At 38.0% G+C, this 22,863-nt stretch overlaps 1 protein-coding gene across 2 annotated transcripts; it reads left to right on the forward strand.

The window, feature by feature from the left end:
- The first annotated feature begins 3,415 nt into the window (after positions 1 to 3,415).
- Positions 3,416 to 21,430, forward strand: LOC145789885 (isoprenylcysteine alpha-carbonyl methylesterase ICME-like). Of its 2 annotated transcripts, none has more exons than XM_082867453.1 (11): positions 3,416 to 3,961; positions 5,910 to 5,986; positions 6,268 to 6,337; positions 6,450 to 6,530; positions 7,620 to 7,694; positions 8,299 to 8,400; positions 8,481 to 8,618; positions 8,849 to 8,914; positions 9,038 to 9,181; positions 20,326 to 20,416; positions 20,878 to 21,430. In XM_082867453.1, the coding sequence occupies exons 1-11, from the start codon at positions 3,684 to 3,686 to the stop codon at positions 21,037 to 21,039; spliced, it is 1,284 nt and encodes a 427-aa protein (XP_082723579.1). In that variant the 5' UTR covers positions 3,416 to 3,683; the 3' UTR covers positions 21,040 to 21,430. The 2 variants fall into 2 exon arrangements, with proteins under 2 accessions (XP_082723579.1, XP_082723580.1); XM_082867454.1 differs by having other exon boundaries at positions 3,417 to 3,961; positions 5,915 to 5,986.
- The last annotated feature ends 1,433 nt before the right edge of the window (positions 21,431 to 22,863 follow it).

Genomic DNA, 22,863 nt, shown 5'->3' on the forward strand with positions numbered 1-22,863 from the left:
ACAAGGGAGAAGATAGGAAGTGTATTACAAAAGAGTGTATTACACGTGTCAATTTAAGACAAACAAGTCATTACCAATATATAGCAGTATGATGTAAATATTGACATTATGTATAATGAGATACACATTGAACCAAAAGAGAGTTGACAACCATCCAAGATTATGAGCTCTAATTGCTTTATAACCATTAACACACAATAATATCAACAACTCTGTAAATATTTACATCATATTTCATTGATGTTAGAAGTTGAATATCTACATTATATTGATAATGTGAATATTCACATTGAAATAGATATTTACATCAATGCCAATATTTACACCATATTCACATCATATTTGATCACATTTTAAATATTATACAGATTATGTATAATGGAATACACATTGAACCAAAAAAAAGTTGATAACCATTCAAGATTAGGGGCTCTAATTGGTTTATAACCATCAACACGCAACAATACCAACAACTCTGTAAATATTTACATTATATTCCATTGATATTAGAAGTTAAATATCTACATTATATTCATAATGTGAATATTGACATTGAAGTAAATATTTACATCAATGTCAATATTTACAACATATTTACATCATATTTGATCATCCTTTAAATATTGTATAGATTATGTATAATGGAATAGACATTGCACCAAAAGAGAGTTGACAATCATCCAAGATTAGGAGCTCTAATTGGTTTATAACCATCAACACGCAACAATACCAACAGCTCTGTCATATTCGATTGATGTTAGAAGTTGAATATCTACATTATATTCATAATGTGAATATTGACATTGAAATTAGAGATGCGAATATTCACATTACTGCTAGGGTACAAATAGGAGTGAGACAACACCAATATATGGTGGTTTTTCATATTGACACAAACAAAATTTCACAACATAAAGGAAACAACACATGTGAAATAGCTAGCCTTAGAATGTGAATATTCACATTGATTGTTACTCAATAACAGATAATCAACAAACAACACAAACATTGATTATTACTCACATTACTGCTAGGGTACAAATAAGAGTGAGACAACACCAATATATGTTGAATTTTCATATTGGCACGAACAAAATTTCACAACATAAAGGAAACAACACATGTGAAATGACTAGCCTCAGAATGTGAATGTTCACATTGATTGTTACACAAACATTTGAGACTACGAAACTAAGAATAAAGCAGATAATCAACAAACAACACAACAAACATCATAATGTAAATTTATAAAATAGCTAGCCTCAGAATGTGAATGTTCACATTGATTGTTACTCAATAACAAAAGAAACAATAAGATGTTATTATTTATAACATGCCTACAAGAATTCACATTGAACTAAAACAACGTTGACAACCATCCAAAATTAAGGTTGTAATTATTTGATCACCATGAATAACTAACAACACCAACAAGTCCGACATTGACATAAGGAGGGAGATACAACATACACCATAATGTAAATTCATAAAATGGCTACCCTTAGAATATGAATGTTCACATTGGTTGTTACTTAATAATAAGAGAAACAATAAGATGTTATTATTTATAACATGCTTATAAGAATTCACATTGAACTAAAATAGGGTTGGCAACTATAAAAAATTGGGCATCAACACCAACAAAAACAATGTAAGTTTATCCAGTAATGAACAGTAATGTGAATGTTCACATCATCTATGTTTGCAAAATCAATTCCGAAAATAACAACAGTTATAGGGCAATGTAAATGTTTACATTGGTGATCACATTATGTTATAATTGGCTGAAAAACAAAGGGTGGAACCAACAACACCAAGAAGTCTGACATTGATGTCACAATGTGAATGTTTACATCATATTCCATCACATTGTTGAGTGAAGATTGGAGGTTCTATGGACATCAACAATCAACATTATCAACAGTGACAGTAATGTGAACATTCACATCAGTGTCTACTAATGTAAGTTTATCCAGTAATAAACAGTAATGTGAATGTTCACATCATCTATGTTTGCAAAATCAATTCTGAAAACAACAACAGTTAGATGGCAATATAAATGTTTACATGGGTGATCACATTATGTATAATTGGCTGAAAAACAAAGGGTGGAACCAACAGTACCAAACAACACCCAACAACACTAACTAGTCTGACATTGATGTCACAATGTGAATGTTTACATCATATTCCATCACATTGTTGAGTGAAGATTGGGAGTTCTATGAACATCAACAATCAACAATATCAATAGTGACAGTAATGTGAACATTCACATCAATGTTCACATAAGTATCTACTAATGTAAGTTTATCCAGTAATGAACAGTAATGTGAATGTTCACATCATCTATGTTTGCAATAACAGATATAATATGAAGTTCACGCATTGAATGAATAAGATCATATACTATGAAACTCACTACTGTAGAAGTTCGTATTAATGAAATGGGTATAGGAGATTCACATGATTAACACATACAACAACAACAACAACATCTGAAATAATTGACTTGGCCCAACATTTTTCATTCCCATGTAAATGTTCACAGCTTTTGACAACACAACGTAATTGCTATTGCATTATTTTTGGGTGAACAAAACCATATACTTGGAAATTGGAATTGAAGGGTTCACATTAACAATTAAGGCATGAACAATAAAAATATGAAGTTCCACACATTGTATGAATAGAAATAGGGGATATTGGAAGTTCACAATGGTGTAATTTGAATAAGAGATTTAGGGTTTACATACAAGATTGGTGAGATTACTTACTCTTTTTCCATATTGACAGTTGGGTTGTCACAAATGGTCATCGGTGGTGATTTTGACGAAGATGGAACTTCAAGATGTTCACCAATGGTGATTTCCACGTTTCCGTAGACAGATGGTGGAGGTATGACGAAGCCGACGATGAGACGTTGCGACGATGGAACAATGAGATACGTATGGGTGTGAGACGATATGGAATACGATTTTGGGTTTTCGAAAGTGTGGAGATATTGTGTGTGATTTTCTGTAAAAAAGAGAGGGGAAGAGGGACAGTTATTTGATTCAAAAAGAGAGGGAAAGAGGAGAATGGTGTTTTGGTCTTCTAATATAAAATAAGACTTGATGGAATAGTAGAAAACACTATGGAGTTTATGAAATAGGATTCTTAGAGAATGGATTTATTAAAAAAGCTCCCTTATAACAAACCAGGCTTAAATTTTAGACTGAAAATTAAGGGGTTGTTTGAAATGACCTAAATAAGTGTACTTTTTGTCTTTTATAAAAAAATATGTAAAAAAATAGAAAAGTAATATAATGAAAAAAAAATATAAAAATAAAAAGATGAAAAGATGAATTATTTGAAGTATGCCTAAATTTAAAAAGGAAACGAAACGGAGCCAATAATTTCGTACAGGAGAACAAAACATTCAAAACTTTCCAATTCCTTTTCTCCTCCTTTTTCTCTCCTTCCAAACACAGCATTATTCCAGACGTTTCACCGTTAGAGCCTTGAAATATCCGTTGTCCATGGTTTGGCATCATCATCCCTCTGGCAGTGTCGGTCTCTGGCACCGCTCTAGTCACCATCATCCTCCTAACAATCCAGATCTCTCTCTCTATATGTGAAACCCTAGAGATCGAATTCATTCAAATTCTGGTTATTGATCTTGATTTTCGCAGGCGACGACGATGACGATGTCGCCGGCGATTCAGACCGATCTCATTCAGCCCCAAAATGCATCATTCGAAAAGAACGATAAGAAGAAGCAAATGGACGCTGAGCCCTTGCTTTATAGTGCTTCGAGTTTCAACAACAACAACCACCACCAAACGAGGCGCAGAGCCGCCGCGAAACTGTCGTCGTCGCCGCCCAGTCGGCAGCAGTCTTTTACTCGCAACATTGGGCACGCTGCGGCTGAGACCTACCTCATCACTGGGTTTGCCTTCAAGCTCCTTGGATACCTCGGGTACAATTTCATTTCTTTTTCTGGTTGCTGATTAGTGTGCTTTAGCATGATGTGACCGAATTATCTGGATCTCTTTCTTGTGTGGGATTTGAAGTTTTAGTGGTTTGGAACCTGAATTTAGGACATATATAATTCAAATAATTGTTTTGATTTTTATGCAAATTTTGTTTGTTTTGAAAAATTGCATTTATATGGAGTGAAATATGGGAGAATTTAAATGGGTTTGGTTCTTGAAGAGGAGCTAACGGAGAGGAAAAGAAATTGCTTTGATAATTATGTGAGATGCCTTCCATTTTCGGGCTCCTTGAATTATTTTCTCACCCCTAATCTTGCCGTTCTTTTGAGAGCCAAAGTGGGGCTCAGTTTAGTTGTTCAGGTTCCTAATCAGGGTTGCTTTATATTTTTCCCGAATTACCCGTGTCGATCGGATATGACAAAGGTGTGGGATATGTGCCTGTCATCCGTATCCAATTTAGAGAGTTGGATCTTCTAACTTTTTGATGTTTGAAAATATGAAATTTACATTTGCTAGTAAAGAAATATTTATAGCCTCTTACATGGATGAGATGAAAGATAGAAATTTCATATTTTATCTAAATCTTTTTTAATTTCAAGTACTTTTCTACATAATTTAGATTTTATCTAAAAATATTATACAATATGTAATATACATTAGTGTCCCGTATCCATATCCAACTTTTTGGATACATGTCCCAATATCCTAAGAGTTAGGTTTATAAAGTAAGAAATTGACAATTCCATACTGGGAACTCCTGTGGATGATAGAGGAGAGAGCACAACCTTATGGATACTGAGGAAAGGTTGAGGTATGAAATGGAATTTATGGAATAGTTGCTGTTATAACAAGATGATGAAACCAGGAACAATATGGAACTAATAATATTTAAAGACAAGTGACAGATTCTGGGTGATGAAATTACAATTAATTGGAACAATATGGCAATTTCTATGAAAAAAGTAACAAAAGGGGTTCTTTGGAGCAGGAAAGTAAAGAGTTTGGTGGAACAATTCCAGGATATAAGCTGTAATTGGCGTGTGAAGTGAGGAACTTTAGATGTAAGAGTGTCAATACAATAAAAGATAGAATACAAATGAATTGAGTCGAGTAACTAGTGGCATTCTGAAACTATGACCAATAGATGCACCAATTAGATGTAGTGAGTTGAGATTAAGTGGAATGTATTGCAAGGACAAGAGATAGGCTGCATAAATTATTGAGCGCATGGTTGATAGTGTAAGAGATGATATGATGCACCGGAAAGTTTTCCATAACTGGTTTTGTTGCATTTCACAATTTTCTGTTGCCTTTTGGTGGAAACACCAAAATTTCATTATTCCAGTAGTGTTTCATTTAGGTGTCTTAGGAAATTGTAACTTTTTGGCCATTCAATGAAAACAAAACGAAATTTTGTTCCTTGCTCGTTTGTCTTATACAAAAGTTCATGTTCTCTTACTTTCCATTGGAACCAGCAGAACTAAGAGGCTTGTTCAGTGGAGAAACCTATTATCATTACTTTATATAATGAGTTCCAACTAATAATTTGGATAGGAGGGAGTGGTTTTTGGGCCTTTGGCTGCTTCACAGTCTGCTCATATTTTAGGACCTGAGCCTGTATAGGTTATGGTTATGGTTATGGTTCTGTAATAGCTAAATCATTTGGAAACCATGCGTGCCACAATTTGGAGACTCTTCAAGAGATGAGATTGAAAATCTGAACAATCTCTTGCCACTATTGTTCTTCTCCTATTTGTGCTTGGCTTTGTGCCAAATCTGGTATGACCTGGGTCAGGCCTATGGCCATGTGTGGTTCAGTTGGTATTCCAGGGAAAAAATTGGTGGAAAAAAAAAAACATTTTCATTGTCCCAAAATTAACTTTTAATATTTTCTTTATTTGAAGTGCTACCTAATCATTTGTTTTTGTTCAGGGTAGGCTACCGGTGGATCCTGCAACTTCTTGCCCTTTGCTTTTATGCCATGCTACTTTTGCCAGGCTTTCTCCAAGGTGTGTTTCTGGTGATGTTGTCTGCATGATATTTTGTTGATTAGTTGCAAGTTGGGTTGGTTTTCATTGAAATCTTGATCGTAGATAATTTAGTATTGGACCAACCTAGATAAAACAGTTGACATTATATGAAAATGTTATGCATGATTATTTTACCTTCTATTCAGAGTCTGTCTGTGTGTTTCATCCAACTTTAGGTTGAGTTTCGTACATCTTACAGTTTTGCCATGGAATTTAGCCTCTTGTATCCAGATTAATGGAAGATTTTCAATCTTTGACAGTTGCATATCACTATTTCTTTTCAAGCCAAGTCCGCCGGAGTGTTGTTTATGGGGATCAACCTAGAAACAGGTATTTGATCTTGAGATTCTGGTTTTGTGCTCCATTTTAATATTTAAAAAACTGTCATGATACTTTTAGTAAATGTGTTTGTGCCATTGATTGTTTTTGCAATTTTGAGCAGGCTGGATCTATTTTTACCAAAAAACAGTGATGGCCCAAAGCCAGTTTTGGCATTTGTAACTGGTGGAGCTTGGATTATCGGGTGAGCAAGAGAGCTAGCTTCTCCATGACGTACTGAACTTGACATATAACATTTTATTGTTAGTGACCTACATTGAATACTGAAAACTACACTGGTACACCATGCATCTAGTAAAGCTTGTAGTTTGCTTCATAGTATCTTATTGACAAAATGGGGTGCAAAGGCCTTGAAAATATTGCTTAATTTTAATCATTTTAGTGGAATAAGTTTCTTCTGGATAATGTGGTTGAATTGATCTTCCCTTTTAGTTACAGTGACTAAGACAGCCAGATGTGTCTGGAATTCAAATGCATGGCATGTCTTTTTGAACTGGTAGTGATCTGACCGATATTTGTGTGGAATTGTATCTCAGAAACACAAGGAGCCGTTGAGTAATTTAAAAAATGCTTGGGGTATATGAACGACACTCAGTTGAATGCAGACATGACATCTGTCTACTTTATATATTATGAGAAACTTTAGTTATTTTAATTACAGAAAATACTCGCAGAAAATTGGGGTGGGAAATCAAATGCATGGTCTCTTTCAAGTGTTAGTAGTACCATCTAGGCTGGAAATTCTAATATTTCAGACTAGAAACTTTTAGGGATTATTTAGAGGTAATTGTAGCTCACTCTTTGAAGTTCATTTTGCACTTCAAAACTAAAGTAAGTTATGAGGTAAAAGCTTACTTGACAAATCCAAGCTTTGTTGGCCTGTTTTTTCTTTCTTGCCCCCCTCCCTTTTTCTGTTCTGGACAGCATTTCAAGATAGAATATGTACATCTAAATATATTAGATTTAGCCATGTCTGATAGCAAGAAAAATTACTAACTTATAATTTTTGTGATCAAATTTAGTGTTGATTATTATTATTATTTTATTAAATTTATTTATTTATTTAATTTTTTATTGTTTGAAGTTGAGGGACAGTTTTATGCTTGAATGGCTAATGTTCAGGTTGTGCTGTTAAAAGTGACGACAATTTCTAACCATATATAAGCATGCATTTTTGTCACTTTACTACTGTTGATAGCTGAAATAATTCCCTTTGCACCATATGAAACAATCTTCATTTGTAGCATTGAAGTCTGTAGTTTTCTGTCTGCAGGTACAAAGCATGGGGTGCTCTTCTAGGAAAACAGTTAGCAGAAAGAGACATCATAGTGGCATGCATTGATTACAGGTGATTTTTTCAGTTCAAGCACTACCATGCTGTAGTCCATGTTCTACATATCTGTGTATGCTTTTTCTAACAAAGTTGAAGTATACTGACAGACACATGGATGCTGTTGGACTGACACTTGTACACGCACCTTCTTTTTATTTTCTTCTTCTTTTTTTTAATCCTTTTTTATGCAAGAGATGTGGTTTCACACCGAACTGCTCATTTCTTCATTAATAATTTATTCACTGTAGATATTATAGAAGCAATATGATTTACCTTTGAAGTGGATGTCCATAATTAGTGAACACTGTTAATATCAGAAAGTGATGAAAGTTATTTGATCCCTTGTTCACCAACCTCTGGAATAATGTCCTGTGCCTTGGTCATTATTCCTTTTTTGTTGATTTATACATTCAAATGATCATTTAATTGTGTTGAATTTGGCATTGAAATTGATTAAAGTTTGCATTTTACCTTGTTGCCTAAATGATCAGGCTTCAGGTCATCAAAATCAGCTGTACGTTCATTTGATAAAAGTTCTACGTACTGCTGTACTAGTCACATTTTACATGTCTAATGCCAATCCATGTGACATAATCTTACAGTTGACATGTGAGTGCAGAAATTTTCCTCAGGGGACCATAAGTGATATGGTTGAAGATGCTTCTCAAGGGATATCATTTGTGTGCAACAATATTGTTGAATATGGGGGTGACCTTAACAGGTAAGAGAGTCATTTGTTTGTTATCATATGCTTTCTGATCTTCCACTATGTCATGCTCTCTACATTGCATGCTCATGTAGGATTTACTTAATGGGGCAATCAGCTGGTGCGCACATTTCTGCATGTGCTCTCTTGGAACAGGCAATTAAAGAATCCAAAGCAGGGAGCATCTCTTGGAGTGTCTCCCAGATAAAAGCCTATTTTGGATTATCTGGCGGGTGAGTGTGATTAATGGATGTTAGTTATTGTTGCTGTTGAGAAGCTTATTTGTAAACTATGATGTTTCTTGTGCAGTCTTGTGCTCAGGTCCTTTTTAAAGCTTATTTTTTATGTTTCTATTTTGTTCAGTTTTTTATTGCATTCTTCGTAGATCAGCAGCCATAATAGACTATGACAATTAATTATTTGACGTTGGATTACGTATTTCAACATTTCCTTCAACTTCCAGGTACAACATACCCAACTTGGTCGATCACTTCCATGGTCGAGGACTCTATCGCTCCATCTTTCTAAGGTTCCAAACATTATTATTTTTTTATGATGCTGCTATCATCACATAATATTATTAAATTTTGATTTTTTTGATTATGTCACACTTATTGCCCCATAGAACTGATGTGTTGACACATCATTACAGCTTAATGGAAGGGGAACAATCTTTGCAACATTTTTCTCCTGAAATTAGGATACAGGACCCAAGCCTAAAACATGCTGTTGGTATGCTGCCCCAATTTATTCTTTTCCATGGAACTGCAGATTATTCCATTCCATCAGATGAAAGGTTTGAATCCTTCCTAAAGCTTGCCGACAGTTTTTTTTTTTTTTTTCTTTTCTTGCGGTTATTATCCCTCCTCCGTTGTAGTAAAGCTACTTATCTCCACTTTCATGCATAACACAATGGACATTTTTTAATGACATTTTGTAATTGCCATTTTTAAGTTGTGATTTTGCAATCATGAACTAAGTCCCACATAGCCTAGTGTAGACACTCCATTTTTGACCCTCCTCAACACTTGGGCGTCATCCATTGAACACTCGATAATCATCTATGCTCGTGCTCGTTTTGAGTTCCCGAAGGTTTCGGCTACGCGCCTTGTCTTAAGATCTCTCAACTTGTTTGTTTTGTGCTTGGTTGTGGACCAAGGACTTGTAGTTTTGCTTCTGAGGGAAGAGGGATGGCTTGTTGGCCATCCCTACAACCCATCGGCCAAGCCTTGTGCTTGTCGACCTTGTTTTCTTGCCATCGGCCATATATTTTGGCCGAGACCTTTCAATCTGCTTTTTCAGATATTTTTGTGCTAGCTGTAACATCTGGTGAGCACAGATCTCATTCTCCATACACGTGTATAGAAGGATAGAATCAAGACTCAAGCTTGCTCAACAAGCTTGGGAATTGATTTTCTATAAGAAGGGAAACCCCTCTCTTTCCAGAGGTTCTGAAAAATTGATATAGAAGATATATATCACTCTCTCTCTATATTCTCTCTCTCTCGCTATATATATTTGCCCTTGTTTGTGCTCAAAAGTGCATTTTCTTCACACTTTTACACTAAAGCACCAAGTAGAACACCATCCTTTTGTTGCTGAGGTACTTGGGAGCTGGTATTAGTGTTTTTGGATTGGTTTAAGCTCAGAAAAGCTGCTGGAGTTGTGGTTTTGAAGGTGTTCTTCAAGGGTGAGTCAACTAGCCTTTAAACCCTTGTTTTGGCTTAAGCTTGTAAAAATTTATGTATTATTGATTGATGTTTATTGATCTCTATTACAATGATTCATGATTCCTATATATAGAAGAGGGTGAGTGTGTAGTAGGTAAGGAGTAGGTGAAGTGGAGGTGGTAGTGGTGTAGTGGGTTAGGTTTAGTGGAGTAGGTGAGGTGGTAGTGGTGTAGTGGGTTAGGTTTAGTGGAGTAGGTTTAAGTGGGTGAAGTAGGTGGAGAGTAGGTGGATTTTAACAGCCCCCCGCAAACTCAAGGGGGATAGGAACTAACCAACTTGAGTTTGGAGAGAGTAACAAAACAAGAAAATACATAAAAATAAAAGAGCATAAGAGACACTGTATGGTCGTGTCAGACCATTGGTGAAGACACTGGATGGTGGTGTCATAACGTTGTAGAAGACACTGTATGGGGGTGTCATAACCATGTAGAGGACACTGTATGGTGGTGTCATAACGGTGTAGAGGACACTGGATGGCGGTGTCAGACCGATGTAGAAGACAGTTTATGGGGTCATGTCGGACCATTGTAGAAGACAGTTTATGGAGTCTTGCTGGACCCTTGTAGAAACTAACCGGAATCAATGTCGGGACAGTTTACAGAGTCTTGTCGGACCCATAAAGGAGCTAACCGGAATCAATGTAGGGACAGTTTACAGAGTCTTGTCGGACCCATGAAGGAGCTAACCGGAATCAATGTCGGGACAGTTTACAGAGTCTTGTCGGACCCATGAAGGAGCTAACCGGAATCAATGTCGGGACAGTTTACAGAGTCTTGTCGGACCCTTAAAAAGTCGCACCCTCAAAAGGTGTGCCCAATTTTTCAAAAAAGGCGTGCCATCAAAAGGCGTGCTATCAAAAGTTGCGCCCTCAAAAGGCGCGCCCACTTCATCAAAAGTCGTGCCCGACAGAAAGCGTCGAGCCATCAAAAGGTGAGCCGGAGACGTGGCGAGGCACGTGAGCGACAGAGCGGCGTGTCGGCCGCGTCGTCAGTGTCAATATAAACCAATGCGGAGGCGGAGGAAACCAAACCAGACTGAAACCTCTGAACTTGTCATTCTGAAACAATCTGTAAATACTCTGTATTCAACCCTTCTCGGAAACACTCAGCAACCCAAAAAACATGGCCTCTTCTTCCCGTTCAGCTACCCAGAACATGGCCTCATCTTCCTGTGGTCTGCTCACTCTCTTTCCCGACCTCAACGAGTCAACAGGAGAGATAACAGGTGCGGTGGCCCGTGAACCTCAACCAAACACCTCTGGTTTTGCTCCGTTGAACTTTCCGATGCGGTCGGTGGAGCAAAAAATGGCGGTGCAAACTGATATTGAGGCCAATCAGTATACTCTGAAGTCATGTGTGGAAACCATGACTGCGGTCACAAACTTGTCGCACCGGCTGCAGAGCAGGACAAATGAGGTGCAACAGTTAAACTCCCAGCTGGCTCTGCTCCAACGCATGTATAAGGATGCGCGAGCAGAGATAAGTGTGCTAAAGACAGAAAATAAGGAGCTGAAGCGGAAGGCCACCGTGATGTTCCGATTTGGAGGTCCACCATATGCTGTAGTGGAGGAGCAGGGAGGTGGCAACTTGCTTGGTGGTCTAGGAAGCACGGAGGCAACACCGGCAAGGACCACCCAGGACGGAGGCAAGAAGAAAAGACCGGCGGCTGAGTAGAGAAGAAAAATCCCATTGTGGGTGTGGTAGTTTTGTTTTTGTTTGTGTGGGTTTTTTTTTTTTTTTTTTTTTTTTTTTTGATGTAAAAGTGTGATCGGGGTTGATCCCCTGATATGAATAAAATGACAAGGTTGTGGAATGTTGTTGGTGTTGTTTTGTTTAATAAGAAAAATAAAATAAAAGAAAATAATGGATAAAGAAAATAGAGAAAAATATTTGTGGATGGGTGATAAGAAAGAACAGCAGTGTGATTTTTTTTTTTTTTTTTTTTTTTTTTTTGGTGGAATATAAAATAAATAATAATAAGAGAATGGAAAACGGGTGATGTTGGGTCCATGGAGAGAGAGAGAGAGGGATGTCCAAGAAGCTTGTGCTTTTGACAGTTACACATTACCCAAGCTGTATGTGAAGATGCATGTTACTGTCTTACACTTCTGCAGGCTTGGTATTCTTTGTGGGGCACTTGCAACACGTGACATTGAAAATTGTATTCGAAAATGATGACATCTCCAACATGAAACGTTTTGGAAGCAGCCCAGGCCTTGTAATCAATATTCCCAATGATGGTTCAACCAGCGGAGTCCCCAACCTTGTACACTGCTGCCATTGAAACCTTCAAGCCAGCAAACATGGCTACCAACAACAGAGCCACAGCTCTACACCCCACACCCAAATCCATGGCTAAGAGAGAGAGAGAGCAAATCGGGAAAAAAACAGCAGTGACGAGCAGAAAAGCAGCGCCAGAAACGCCAACGACGACGACGAGTAAGAGTACAACCACGGATATGTGAGAGGCGAGGTGAACGGCGATAGAGGCTAGACGATGATGCGGGTGCCGCCGCCGACATAGCGGAGGAGGGGTGTAAGAAAATGTTGAAGAAGTCAAGGTATGTGTAGAAAATAAGCGGAATAGGTTAAGGTCCGGCGGGCGGCCAAGGCGAGGTTGCCGCCCGCCGGTGAAGCGAGAAATACTAAGGTCTTAACCTTGCTCTGATACCATGTAAAAATTTATGTATTATTGATTGATGTTTATTGATCTCTATTACAATGATTCATGATTCCTATATATAGAAGAGGGTGAGTGTGTAGTAGGTAAGGAGTAGGTGAAGTGGAGGTGGTAGTGGTGTAGTGGGTTAGGTTTAGTGGAGTAGGTGAGGTGGTAGTGGTGTAGTGGGTTAGGTTTAGTGGAGTAGGTTTAAGTGGGTGAAGTAGGTAGCTTTTGGACCTATTTGTATGCTGATTTAAGCTTAACTTTCTACTGAAAAAAGTTATGATTTTGCATGCTTATAATGATTGTTTAAGATCACTTTTGTGTTGGGTGTAGTCTACCCCCTCTTAGGCCTTGTTTGGCTTTGTTCTTGTGCCATCCTTTTAAGCTATTGGGATCACCTTGTTTTGGCCTTCTCACCACTGAAACTCAGAGGAATTCCTGTGGTGGAAATGGTGTTTTACGGTCCCAAATAGGAGAGGGTCATCCCCTCTCCTTGTGTCTTGCATACTTGTATAGATGGCTCATCAAAGTAGCATGTTTATCTAGCATATGTTGGCCATATCTCAGCATGTTTTTGATGTTGTTTTGCCATGTTATACCTCTGTCTAAGGTTGGTTTGATAGCATCTTGCATGCTTCACATACTTGTAGTGCAATCTTGCATGCTAGCATAACATGCATCATGTGTTTGGACCATCATTCTTGCATGTTTTGGCTCAACTCCAAGAAGCTTTTAGCCTTGTTTTACCATGCTTAAGCTCTGATTTGTGTTGTTTTGGTCATGCATGCCATGCTTTGTATAGCCATAGTGCATTATAACTTGTTAGCTTTGAGTTTCCAAGCCATTAGCATGCATTGCGTAGGCTACTTTCATGATTTGACATCATTTGAAATGTGATTTCAGTACATGTAGTGTGGTCATACACTTGCATTTGTTACTCTTTCAATGCTTTGAAGAGTTGGTGTTTCATGCCTTAAGAATGGGTCATTGTGCATGCCATGTTGCCTAGGCTTTTGGGCTAATCTCATGCTTGGTTTTGGGGGGGTGTAGTGTAATCCTCTTTATTGGCCTATATGTATCATGTTTTGTGCTTGCCATGTAGGCCTGTTTTGGCATCATTCCATGCATGATTTCAGAGCTTATAGTGTTGTCACACATCCATGCTTGTCACTCTTTAAGTGCTCTTGAGGGTTGTCCTCTTATGCCTTGATTCTTGAGCCAATTGGCATGCTTGTATTTCATGTCTTCACTTCAACATTTTGGCCACTGATTTGGGCATGGCTAAGGTCTGTCCATTTTCGGTTTAAGTCCATTGAGTATGTGGTTTGCATGTTGTTGCATGCTTATTGCATGCATGTTGCTGCATACTCGTTACATTGCCTCATATTTGCATGCTTGTGTTGCTTTGTTAAGTTGATCATGCATGCATTACATTGTGTTTAATATGCTTGCTTTGCATTGTTGTTTGGATTAAGTGTTTAATCCAAACATGAGGAACGAGGGACATTTCATACTTGAAGTGATGAAACGTGCCTCAATCCTCGATCGCCAATCCTCTTGAGCATGCATGATAGAGGTTAAGGCATTTATGTGTTTTGGTGCATTCATGTGATATTGATTTGTGCAAATCGGCCTCTTTGATCATCATGCATCGAGATGCGTGATTGATGGCTCGAGGGCCGAGCACTACACACCTTTGAGCCTTAGACATGATAAGGGGTGTAGTTGCACTCATATTTTCTTGCAAATATATTGCCATGCCTCTGTTTGTGCTCTGTTGCAGCAAAAAGGAGAGTTTGCAAGAAGCAGTGGCCGATCGGCTATACAGTGTGCTGATCGGCTATCAACAATTGGCCGATAGCCTCAAAACTGGTCGATGACCTTCATCCTTTGGTCGATGGCCATACCTCTTGGCCGATGACCTCTCTGCATGTCCATGAGCTGGAGCAGAAGTGTTTTGGAGGTTGGTACAGTTTTCAGAAGCCTAAAACTGTGCAAACAGAGGCAACATGAGGCATGGTAACGGATTTCCAAGCGAGGCGATTGAGCATGCATCTTCGAACTCTTGGAACTAAGCTGAGGCTTCGTAGTTAATAATTAGCTTTACTTGTTAGTTAGCTTTTCAATTTGTAAATTAAATTAGCTAATTTGTTAATTAGTTAACGTGTTGTAATAATTAGCTTAGTGTTAGCTAGTTATTTAATTTGATTATGTAATAATTAGTCTAATTAGATTATTAGATTAGTTAGAATAGTTTAGCGTAGCTAACTTAGCGTATTCATTCGGACCCTCCGTCGCGAGGGCAAATGTTGTAATAAGTGTGCATGTGTGTGTATATGTTTTCCGACCCCACGTCTTTTTCCCTTTTACTTAACTCGCTTTCAATGGTTAGTTTTAGGGCATGTTTCAATTAGCATACTTATGCTAGCATGTTTGCATACATTCATTCGTATTGCATGCACCGGGCTTGGCGCATCATACTAACTGGATAGTATTTCAATTCCAATTTGAATACATGTATCAAGTTGCATTTCACATGACATCTTAGAATAGCCGAGCCTATTCTAGTTGCATTTTTGCGTGTGTTGCATTAGGCACCATTGACATAGCTAGGATCATGCATTGATTACTAATTAGCTTCTGTTTTGGTCCGGAGTACACTGTGAGTGTTTATGCTTTAGCATCTTGCATGTGTGTAAGTGTTGCCATGTTTAGCATGCTTGCTATGAGGCTAACTGCTTAAATGTTTAACTGCATGAATGCCTGTGGATGAAGGCTTAATTGTTTGAATTGGAACAATTCATCGAAATGCGAGTTTTAAGCCGACTTTGCGAAGTGGCAAAATCATGTTTTTCTAAGCCTACTCGAGGGTGGCAAAATCCACGTTTTTGCCTACTTGCGAGTTGCACCTCCAAACCGTTTTCAAACAAACAAACATAAGATGTTTTGTTCCAACTTAGTCAATCTAGTCTATACTTGTATGTTGTGCGCATCACTTAGTAATTCTAGCTAATAATCGGAATAAGAACGCATGTGTTTTCAAAAACAAAATATCATGTTAGTAAAGGCTGATCCTTTGATCGGGCGAGCGGGGGTGCTCATTGCATGACGTTCCCCTCTTGTACCCAAGTTTTTGAGCCGAGGCAACTTTGGTGATGACGGACACGTGACCTTCGGCATGAGTCAGGGTTTCCTAAATTTCTCCAAAATAAAACATTTAGGTGGCGACTCTGTATCTGGTAAAGCAGTCCATGTTTGACACTTCTTTATTAAAATCAGTTTTTCAAAACGATTTGTCCGATTTGGACTCTTTGATGATTTATCAATCTTGCATTGCATTTTGCAAGATTAGATTCAAAACCGTGACATTGAGTCCGAACTGTAGTAGCTAATAAACAAAACGATTTTGCGCTCGCGGAGTTGGGATGTTCGGGCCGTCTACACCTAGGTACAAAAGTATTATGCATTATATAAGTGTGAGGCACCCTCACATCAACAACCAACTTTTGGGGTTCGAGTTCTAACCCAAAACTATGCAAGCATGGTATCGGACCTCAAGTTGGGAAAGGTCTTGGGTTGAAGTTTCTCCGTTTTCATTTGCTACCCGTTTGCATTCTATCTTCACTATATCTATGGATAGCTGAGGGCATTCTCTCTTGTTTATCTCCACGTGTACACAAGAGAGAGTCTTGGATAGCTTGATGTTAAAATCCACCTACTCTCCACCTACTTCACCCACTTAAACCTACTCCACTAAACCTAACCCACTACACCACTACCACCTCACCTACTCCACTAAACCTAACCCACTACACCACTACCACCTCACCTACTCCACTAAACCTAACCCACTACACCACTACCACCTCCACTTCACCTACTCCTTACCTACTACACACTCACCCTCTTCTATATATAGGAATCATGAATCATTGTAATAGAGATAACATTACATCAATCAATAATAATACATACAATTTATTCTCTCTCTTTCTCTATACATTATTTCTTTCATGGTATCAGAGCGATAAGATTTAAGCCTGTATTTCTTTCTCACCGGCAGGCAGCCGGCCGACACCTTTGCCTTTGCTGCCCGCTGGAATTTTCTACACATACCTTCCACTCTCCACAGCCGTAACTCTGCAAGAAGAGAAACTTCGCTCCATCATTTTCTTCCACGAATCTTCTTCGTGGCTTTCGAGCTCGTCTCTCACTATCTCGTGCAATCGATCTTTGCACTTCATCGCCACATGTGAGCAACCGTGGCCGTCGTAAACGCCGAAAAAGTGCAAATCCGCCGGATTCTGACTACTCCGGCGGCAAAGCAAGGGGTGAATGGCCACAGCGTCTTCCATATCTCTCCTCCTTCCACGCACAGAAGTCATGCCTAACTTAGGGCATTTCTGAGCCACCTCAGGCTCGTTTGTCACATTTGAAGTCGGAGATGCACACTGTTTCGCAGACGTCGTCTCTGATTCACCGTTCTCCACCAAACGACCTTCACTAATCACGCAATTCTCAACTGCTTTTCCGCACTCAGACAGCTTCGAATCTGCCACCAAAACATCCAATTTCTGACGTTTTCTACCGTGCTCTTCCAGATTCTTCTCAGCTTGGTGATAGATTTTTCATAATGGTTGCTACCGCCGCTACTTCTACATTTTTTTCCAGTTGCATCTCCTCCACTCGATTCTGGTGCCAAGACATCCAGCAAGCTTGGAGGACCTCCAGCAAATGTGGATGCACGAGGGATTAAATCAAAATCTGCTGCCACTGGGGGTTTGCAGGTTAAGGCCAATGCACAAGCCCCTTCCAAGGTAAACGGTACCAAAGTTGGTGTAATGGAGGGGCTCAAGAGTGAGGATGATTCGCCATCACTTCACCAAAGGACTTTTATCAACCAACTGTTCACCCACGTTGGGCAGTGTTACAGCTGCAAATTTGTCTTCTTATCACGTGAGGTGATGATGAGATTTGTGAATTATTTGAAGTGGTTTGAGCTGGAATGCATATCTTCAGAAAAGGAATGTGCCGGTAAACCTAAGATAAACTATGTTAATATGTTACAGTGTGTCTCTCTCTCACTTTACTTTTTCCACCACCCACAACACATTATCATCGCCATTCCCTAACCCACATGGACTTGTTCCCATCGTTTCATACAACTCATCATTCATCCCACTAGAATATATAGAATATATATATATATATATATTTAAAAAAAAAAAAAAAAAAAAACAACAACAACCACACCCACAGTGGGATTTTTCTTCTCTACTCTGCCGCCGGTCTCTTCTTTTTGCCTTCGTCCTGAGCGGCCCTTGACGGTGCTGCCTCCGTGCTTCCTAGACCACCAAGCAAGTTCACTCCTCCCTGCTCCTCCACTACAGCATATGGCGGCCCTCCAAATCGGAACATAACGGTGGCCTTCCGCTTCAGCTCCTTGTTTTCCGCCTTTAGCACACTTATCTCTGCTCGCGCATCCTTATACATGCGTTGGAGCAGAGCCAGTTGGGCGTTTAACTGCTGCACCTCATTTGTCCTGCTCTGCAGCCGGTGCGACAAGTTTGTGACCGCCGTCATGGTTTCCACACATGACTTCAGAGTATACTGATTGGCCTCAATATCAGTTTGCACCGCCATTTTTTGCTCCACCGACCGCATCGGAAAGTTCAAAGGAGCAAACCCAGAAGTGTTTAGTTGGGGTTCACTGGCCACCGCATCAGTTATTTCTCTTGTGGACTCGTTCAGTTCCGGAAAGAGCGTAAGTAGACCACGGGAAGAGGAGGCCATGTTCTGGGTAGCTGGACGGGAAGAAGAGGCCATGTTATGGTTGCTGAGTGTTTCAGAGATGGGTTGGTTACAGAGTGTTTACAGAGTGTTACCAGTGTATCTCTCTCAGCCCACGAAGAGTTTTTCAGAGGTTTCAGACTGGTTTGATTTCTACATGGTCTCTCAGCCTCCGCCTTCATTTATATAGCACATGACGAAGAGGCCGACACGCGTACTGTCGATCACGTGCATCGCCGCGTGTCTGGCGCGCCTTTTGATGGCACGTCTTTTTATGGATTGGGCACGCCTTTTGATGGCACATCTTTTTATGAATTTGGCACGCCTTTTGATGGCACGCCTTTTTATGGATTGGGCACACCTTTTGAGGGTGCGACTTTTTAAGGGTCCGACAAGACTCTGTAAACTGTCCCGACATTGATTCCGGTTAGCTCCTTCATGGGTCCGACAAGACTCTGTAAACTGTCCCGACATTGATTCCGGTTAGCTCCTTTATGGGTCCGACAAGACTCTGTAAACTGTCCCGACATTGATTCCGGTTAGTTTCTACAAGGGTCCAGCAAGACTCCGTAAACTGTCACAACAACTGTCACAGCATTATCTGCTACAACGGTCCGACATGACCCCATAAACTGTCTTCTACATTGATTCCGATTAGCTCCTTTATGGGTCCGACAAGACTCTGTAAACTGTCCCGACATTGATTCCGGTTAGTTTCTACAAGGGTCCAGCAAGACTCCGTAAACTGTCACAACAACTGTCACAGCATTATCTGCTACAACGGTCCGACATGACCCCATAAACTGTCTTCTACATCGGTATGACACCACCATACAGTGTCCTCTACAACGTTATGACACCACCATCCAGTGTCTTCACCAATGGTCTGACACGACCATACAGTGTCACCTATCCTCTTTTATTTTTATGTATTTTCTTATTTTGTTACTCTCTCCAAACTCAAGTTGGTTAGTTCCTATCCCCCTTGAGTTTGCGGGGGCTGTTAAAATCCACCTACTCTCCACCTACTTCACCCACTTAAACCTACTCCACTAAACCTAACCCACTACACCACTACCACCTCACCTACTCCACTAAACCTAACCCACTACACCACTACCACCTTACCTACTCCACTAAACCTAACCCACTACACCACTACCACCTCCACTTCACCTACTCCTTACCTACTACACACTCACCCTCTTCTATATATAGGAATCATGAATCATTGTAATAGAGATAACATTACATCAATCAATAATAATACATACAATTTATTCTCTCTCTTTCTCTATACATTATTTCTTTCACTTGATTTATATCGTTGGATCCATTTACCAACAACTTGAGCTTTTGAGACAACTGGTGACTTAAAATGATCAAAATACCCAAATTATATTTCACACTCCTCACAGTTGTCAAATGTGAAAGTTTGCATTGTCAAGTCGCACTATCATTCCAATAGAATTTCAAGCTATTTCATCTCTGAAGATAAATTATAGAGCCAACAAAATCATGAACTGAGCATATTACTCATGAATGTATGTGTCTCCTTTGATTTAAACATTAATTTTTAATCATTACACTGGTTTTTTCTTCTTTTTTAAATTTTCTTATGGGGGGGTCCATTCTATTCGTTTTCCTTCTGTGCTATTCAGTGATGTAGCATACAACTTTTTCTTTTTCTTGTCACTGCACATAGAGTAACCAGACTTCCAAATTTCTAATGCTATTGTCATGTTTCTATTTGCAGTAAAAATTTTGCAGATGTTCTCCAGAAAGTAGGAGCTAAAGCAGAACTAATTTTGTATCCTGCAAAAACTCATACAGATTTATTTCTTCAAGTGAGTGATATTTTGGTCCCAGGCTTTTAGTTGTTTCTGGTTGTAACTATAATGAGCAATAGACTGTTAATGCAGGTTAGGTTGCTCATTTGAAAAGCTGTTTAGTTGTAACTTTTAACTTTCGCATCTCTTTTTCACTTTGCTTAAAGTTAGGATATTAGCCAATGTCATTAATTTGGTCTGAAGCTAATAATCAGAAAGGAGAAGTTAAAAGCACCCATTTGAAATTCATTATTAGATCTGAGTGTTTCAAAACTAATTTTCCAAATGCAGGTTATCTAAATTTATTTCTCAAACTCAGGTCATTTCAAAACACTTCTTCACAAGGAAATAAGTTCGAAAGTGTTTGGCTTTGGGAATTTTGATTGGAAAAGAAACGGGTTAGGTAAAAACTCAGGAATGAAATGCTGTTCATCTAATTACACCCTAATTCTTCTTCTTCTTCTTATTTTTGTATGCAGGATCCTATGAGAGGTGGTAAAGACGAGCTCTTTGAGCATGTGGTTTCTTTGATACATGCCGGTGATAAAGAAGCTCTTGCAAAAGATGCCATAGCACCTCCAAGTCCTCGCCTTGTTCCTGAATTTCTATTGAAGTTGGCTCATACTGTCAGCCCATTTTAAGCCTTCCAGTTTTAAGGTTTATTATTGATGACTGTTTGTCATTATAGTGTTGTTTTATGTCCTAGTTTCCATGTTTATAGGTACAGCATCCGAGTTTGTCTGTAACTTCCTAGGGCTCTTTCACCTGTATTATTTTCTTAGTTGAGTTTATCGTTAGTTGAGCATGAGATACACAGAGAAATATGTCTCTATTTAGAATTTATCGATAGGGAACCAGGCCATATTCCTTTATTCATTATTATTTTTGAACCCATAAGCTTCTAGTAAGGTACATAAACGCTGGCCGGCAGGTTTGTGTATCATGATTCAATGTTATTGGATTTGTGTCCAATAGAACGAATTGTACACATGATTCATTGCTATTTAATGCCAATATTGTTGTTTAAACCTTCATATTTTTGCAAACGACAATGCTACGTAGCTCAAATTTTGTGGCTCAAAAGTGGCTCAAATGGCCAAAACGACGTCGTTTTGAGTACAGAACAACATAAAAATGGCCAAAACGACGTCGTTTTGGCCATTTGAGCCACTTTTGAGCCACAAAATTTGAGTTACGAGACATTTTCCTTTTGCAAAATATTTGTTTGTAATAAATATTTATGTATTGTGTTTCGCTACTAATTTATAAAAATTTGTATTATATTATTGTTGTCGATTATTATTATTTTTTATTTCAAATTTGTGATTAACAAGTGTCCCTACTAAATAATTTGTTGGCTCCGCCACTATAGCATCCCAATTTTGACAACTCTGATCACTAGGGTTACTGTCTTACTTAAGCAGGATGCATAAATACAAATTACAGCAAAAATAATGCTCAGTGTCTTAATTTTGAGTCATATAATATAGTATGTTTAATACAATTTTTCCAAAGTTGAAAGTTTATAATAGAAGATAAAATTAAAAGCAACTCTCTCACTTTCTAAATAATCAATTTGGAAAATATAAAAAAAAAAAAAAAAAATCATAGTTTCAATCTTATAATAAAATAAATTTTAAGTTATTTATTTTATCAATTTAAATATTAAACTTTTGATTCGTTATCAATTTAAATTATTTTTCTATCTTCATTAAGTAAAATTGATGAAAAATAGTTATCTTACTCATTAAACATAAACTTAATAAAAAAAATATTTTAAATATTTTATATATTTACTTTGAGTTTAATAACAAAAATAGATAAATAATTTAAATTTAAAATTTTTAAATTAATAAAATGAAAAACTCAAAATTAATTTTGCTATAAGATTCAAATCTTGAAATTTTTTTATACCCTAATTAATTTTTACAACTTAAATTTATCTAAAAAATTACAAGCATAAATAATAATAATAATAATAATAATAATAATAATAATAAAATTACAAACAAATTCAAAAGATGGCACTATTTATCCCCTCGGGCAAGGCATCATCTCGGCTATGATCGCCGCGCGAACTGGGCCGTTAACTCTTCACTCTGAGTTTTGTCCGTACACGACTCCCACGTTAATTAACTCGACATAGAAATCGTTTAGACCGTCACACCACACACTTCATAGTCTATAGTCCAATTTAGAATAACAATAAGGGTAAATTACACTTTGGCCCCTGGCCACTTTATCACTTTTATTTTAAGAACTTATTTTTTCTCATTTTGATATTTTATATTTTAAATTTTTTCGTTTTATTCTTAAAGTTAATTTTTATTTAAAATTAAATTAGAAATAAAAAATTGACAGTTACGTAGTATAAAAATATTTTATTTTATATAATTTATATGTCTGACATAAATTTAAATTATAATATAATAATATAAATTTTTATGTTATTAGTTTTAAGAATG

The sequence above is a fragment of the Camellia sinensis genome, chromosome 4 (genome assembly GCF_055761805.1).
Source record: "Camellia sinensis isolate YWXY chromosome 4, ASM5576180v1, whole genome shotgun sequence".
In the NCBI taxonomy this organism is placed as follows: domain Eukaryota; kingdom Viridiplantae; phylum Streptophyta; class Magnoliopsida; order Ericales; family Theaceae; genus Camellia; species Camellia sinensis.

Coding starts and splice junctions, on each gene's coding strand:
- LOC145789885 (XM_082867453.1), top strand. CDS start 3,684: ATGACGATGTCGCCGGCGATTCAGACCGATCTCATTCAGCCCCAAAAT. Junction 8,915..9,037: donor TATCGCTCCATCTTTCTAAG/GTTCCAAACATT, acceptor ACATCATTACAG/CTTAATGGAAGGGGAACAAT. Junction 9,182..20,325: donor TCCATTCCATCAGATGAAAG/GTTTGAATCCTT, acceptor TTCTATTTGCAG/TAAAAATTTTGCAGATGTTC.